Genomic DNA, 3,860 nt, shown 5'->3' with positions numbered 1-3,860 from the left:
ACCGGTTCTCCCGCATCGCCGCCACCGTCGTTTACAACGAGTACATCGCCGACAGGCACCACGTCCATATGAACTCGACTCAGTGGGCGACGCTGACGGAGTTCGTCAAGTACCTCGGGCGGACGGGGAAGTGCAAGGTCGAGGAGACGCCGAAGGGGTGGTTCATCACTTACATTGATCGGGATTCGGAGACTCTTTTCAAGGAGAAGATGAAGAATAAGCGGCAAAGGTCGGATCTTGCGGAGGAGGAACGCGTGCTGTGGCGACGGCACCGCCTTCGAGCTCGAACCCTAACCCGGATCCTCAGCCGCTGACGGAGAAGCCGTTGGAGAAGTTGAAGTTTGCGATTCAGCCCTCTTCGAACGTTGCGGAGAAGCCTGCGCCCGGAAGCGCGAAATTGGGGTTTGAGGAGGCGGCGGAGGAATCGGAAAGAGGCGCTAAAAAGGGCAAGAGTGTGGCTGTTGGGTCTTCGGCGTTGGACGAGTTGATGAAGGAGGAGGAGAAGGCGAAGGAGAGGAGCAATCGAAAGGATTATTGGTTATTTGAAGGGATTGTAGTCAAAGTAATGAGCAAGACTTTGAAGGAGAAAGGGTATTATAAACAGAAGGGAGTTGTGAAGAGGGTTATTGATAAGTATGTTGGTGAGATCGAGATGTTGGGGAGTAAGCATGTGTTGAGGGTTGATCAGGAGGAGCTTGAGACTGTGATTCCACAGGTTGGAGGGATCATTAGAATTGTGAACGGGGCTTACAGGGGATCGAATGCGAGGCTTTTGTCGGTCAATACAGAGAGGTTTTGTGCGAAGGTGCAGATTGAGAAGGGGATTTATGATGGAAGGGTGTTGCAGGCTGTGGATTATGAGGATATTTGCAAGGTCTTGCAATGAGAATCGAGATTGTTAGGTCAGTTCTGCTCGTACTTTCTACCGTTTGTATGTGTAATTTTATAAAGAGTAAATTGTGCTCATGTAGAAGGATTGATTCTGGCATGTTATAAAAATGTTTTTAATTCACCATGAAAGTAAGTTATAGAGCTCAATCGAGAGTATGAAATGAGTTTTTAAGAACTAGAAGAGTTAATTGTTGAATGTAGTTGATTCTTTACGGTACAGACGGTGATTATACTTATGATATTTTGTGTGGTTAAATATATTGATAAATTTCTGGGTGCAATGTGTTATAGAAAATATTCTTCCTAGCTGCATCTGATTAAAGGATTTACAGAGCCTTTTATAGCAATACACTTATATCATCGAATTAAGAACTTTCGCATCCCCTCTTCAATCATGTTCTACATCTTGTGCAGATAAAGCCACTAGTTTTTCTAGGTCAACAAACTTGAATGATAGGCTATTATGTGTGTATTCTCTTGCTGACAAATTATCTTTAGACCCACAACTCTTATAATTGGCCACTGTGTGTGTTTTCCGTGGGCTGATCATATTGCTTATTAGCCTGAGGAGGCCGTCTCGGATTGAACTACCATTTGATAGTCTAATGATGGCAGGGTATTGCACCTTGCCATGACATTTTAGGGTACCATATAAAGGGAGATTTCATGATAAGTCTCTGTACAAGTTAAGCTGGACTTGCGGCTTGTAATAGTAGTCTTTTAGCTTCCACCATTTTTATCAAAAAACATAGTAAGATTTTATTTTAGAGATAGATCCGTATGATTGATGGGCTTTATCCAAAAACTGTCACTTGCACTTGTAGATTATTTAATTTTCTTGTTATATTACCATATAAAGTGGGTTTCATTTTGTTTTAAAAATAATCATGTGTTTCAGAATAATTGTGAAAAAGTGTATGGAGGCAATTATGTTTTCTTTGAAAAGTGTGTACATTAAGTTTGCATAGTTGATAATGTGGTTGTATGGATTAATCATGTGTTTCAGTATAATGTGATAATTTGAGTCAAAACTATGGACATGTAGATGCAATTATGTGTTCTTTCAACCATGTGTACCTTAAGTTTGCAAGTTAATAATGTGGTTTTATGGATTCATCATGTGTTTCGATATAATGTGATAATTTGAACTAAGCTGGGGTAAAGAGTTACAAAAAACTTTAATAAGTGGGTATAAAAAATTACAGAACAATGAGTTACAAAACATGCATAAGTGGGTACAAAACTAGGCTAAAGAGTTACAAAATTTGAATAAGTGGATACAAAACTTTTTTCCAGAACAATGAGTTACAAAACTTGAATAAGTGGGTACAAAACTTGAATAAATGAGTACAAATTTTTTCCCCAATAGGTACAAAACTTGAATAAGTGGGTACGAATTTTTTTTAGAACAATGAGTTACGAAACGTGCATAAGTGAGTACAAAACCAGGCTAAAGAGTTACATAACTTTTATAAGTGGGTACAAAACTTGAATAAGTGGGTACAAAATATTTTTCCAGAACAATGAGTTACAAAACTTGAATAAGTGGGTACAAAACATTTTTCCAGAACATTGAGTTACAAAACTTGAATTAGTAGGTACAAAATTTTTCCTAGAACAATGAGTTACAAAATATCATCCACATAATATCAAACGAGTATATTTAATAAACAATGAGTTACAATGAACATCCTATTACTTCCACTTATCCACATAAAATCATCCACATAATATCATCCACATATTGCATACACAACAACCAATGTTCAAAAATAAGAGTTACAAATAAAGTATGGATAATCATCTAACTGGAAATGCTATAGCAAAAGTTGTGAACCTCTGCCTTGTCCAATGTTCAAAATTTGTCCTTCAAAAGCACGTTGATATATTTTCCCATCATCTATTTTAGAGAATGGTAATCCATAACTTTCAAGTTCAGTAACTGCTTTAGGCGCCTTTCAACATGTATATTGAATAGCATCCTGATCACTTGATGACAAATTTATCACCGATGTCATAAACAATGAGAATGAACACAGACCAAACAACTTAAGAAACTTAATTATATTAAAACTATAACACTATCATCATTGCAGATCATTAGCTTCACACATTGGCACACTTCTTGTAGTTTTATTACAGATCTGGCGTGTATTTTGAGTTCCAGAAAACACTTCAAACAGAAGATATGAATGACAAATATTAGAAAAGACAATGATAAAATTTTGTTAAGGAAAAAAGTAAAACAATATTTACAAAAATGGTGAATCGCCATCATACAAGAGAGCTGCACAACTTTGTTCTGTACTTTACATAATCTCCTTCTGAGATTGTTATCGATCGCTTTTCGACAATGATGTTAATAAATTCAATCATAAAGATCCCACAATCTAAGGTTCTGCATTTAGAAAAAAATTACGATATTGAATTGACTTTGAGAAAAAAATGAACTATTACATTAGAAATATATGAAACACATATGGTCCTTGTTGAGACGCGACAACTGACATAAGAACATCAAAAAATTTACTTACGAAGATGGAGGATTATTGCATTTAGAGGAGGAAGACTTTGATTTTGAAGAAATCGAAAACGTCAACGCTTACAATTTATTCGAAGCCATGACTTGGGGGCTATGACTACAACGAAGAGGGAAATTGAGCAATAGGGCAGGTGAAGAGGTCAAGGTGAGCTCCGGCGGAGGCGATGGCGGGCTGGTTATGGCGGAGGAGAGGAGGAGACAGAGGAGAGAAACTTGCGGGGGGCTGTGGCTCTCGCGAGCGGAGGAGGGGAGGAGACGACAGCTCTCGCGGGCAGAGGGGAGGAGACGGAGGAGCCGAAAGCGGGGGCGGAGGAGGGGAGGACACGGATGGGCTGAGCTTGAGGGAGGAGATCTGACGACGAAGTGGAGCAACAGGCTCGAGGGCTGAGTTCGTGGGCTAAGATTTGCCCACAAAGTGGAGCGACAG

The 3,860-nt window shown here is 39.2% G+C and overlaps 1 protein-coding gene across 3 annotated transcripts in view; it reads left to right on the top strand.

Annotated features, from left to right (window-relative positions):
* LOC109819937 overlaps nucleotides 733-3,860 on the top strand; it is a 9,823-nt gene continuing 6,695 nt past the window's right edge. For 2 of the 3 annotated variants that reach the window (XM_020385933.1, XM_020385931.1), the window contains exon 1: nucleotides 733-902. In XM_020385933.1, the coding sequence (XP_020241522.1) occupies nucleotides 883-902 (20 nt within the window). In that variant the 5' untranslated portion in view covers nucleotides 733-882. The remainder of the gene's footprint in view (nucleotides 903-3,860) is intronic. The other variant, XM_020385932.1, reaches the window with a different exon arrangement.

Source organism: Asparagus officinalis, chromosome 8 (genome assembly GCF_001876935.1).
Source record: "Asparagus officinalis chromosome 8, Aspof.V1, whole genome shotgun sequence".
Taxonomy (NCBI): domain Eukaryota; kingdom Viridiplantae; phylum Streptophyta; class Magnoliopsida; order Asparagales; family Asparagaceae; genus Asparagus; species Asparagus officinalis.
Note: the sequence above shows the minus strand (reverse complement) of the source record. Positions and strands in the feature narration are given on the sequence as shown.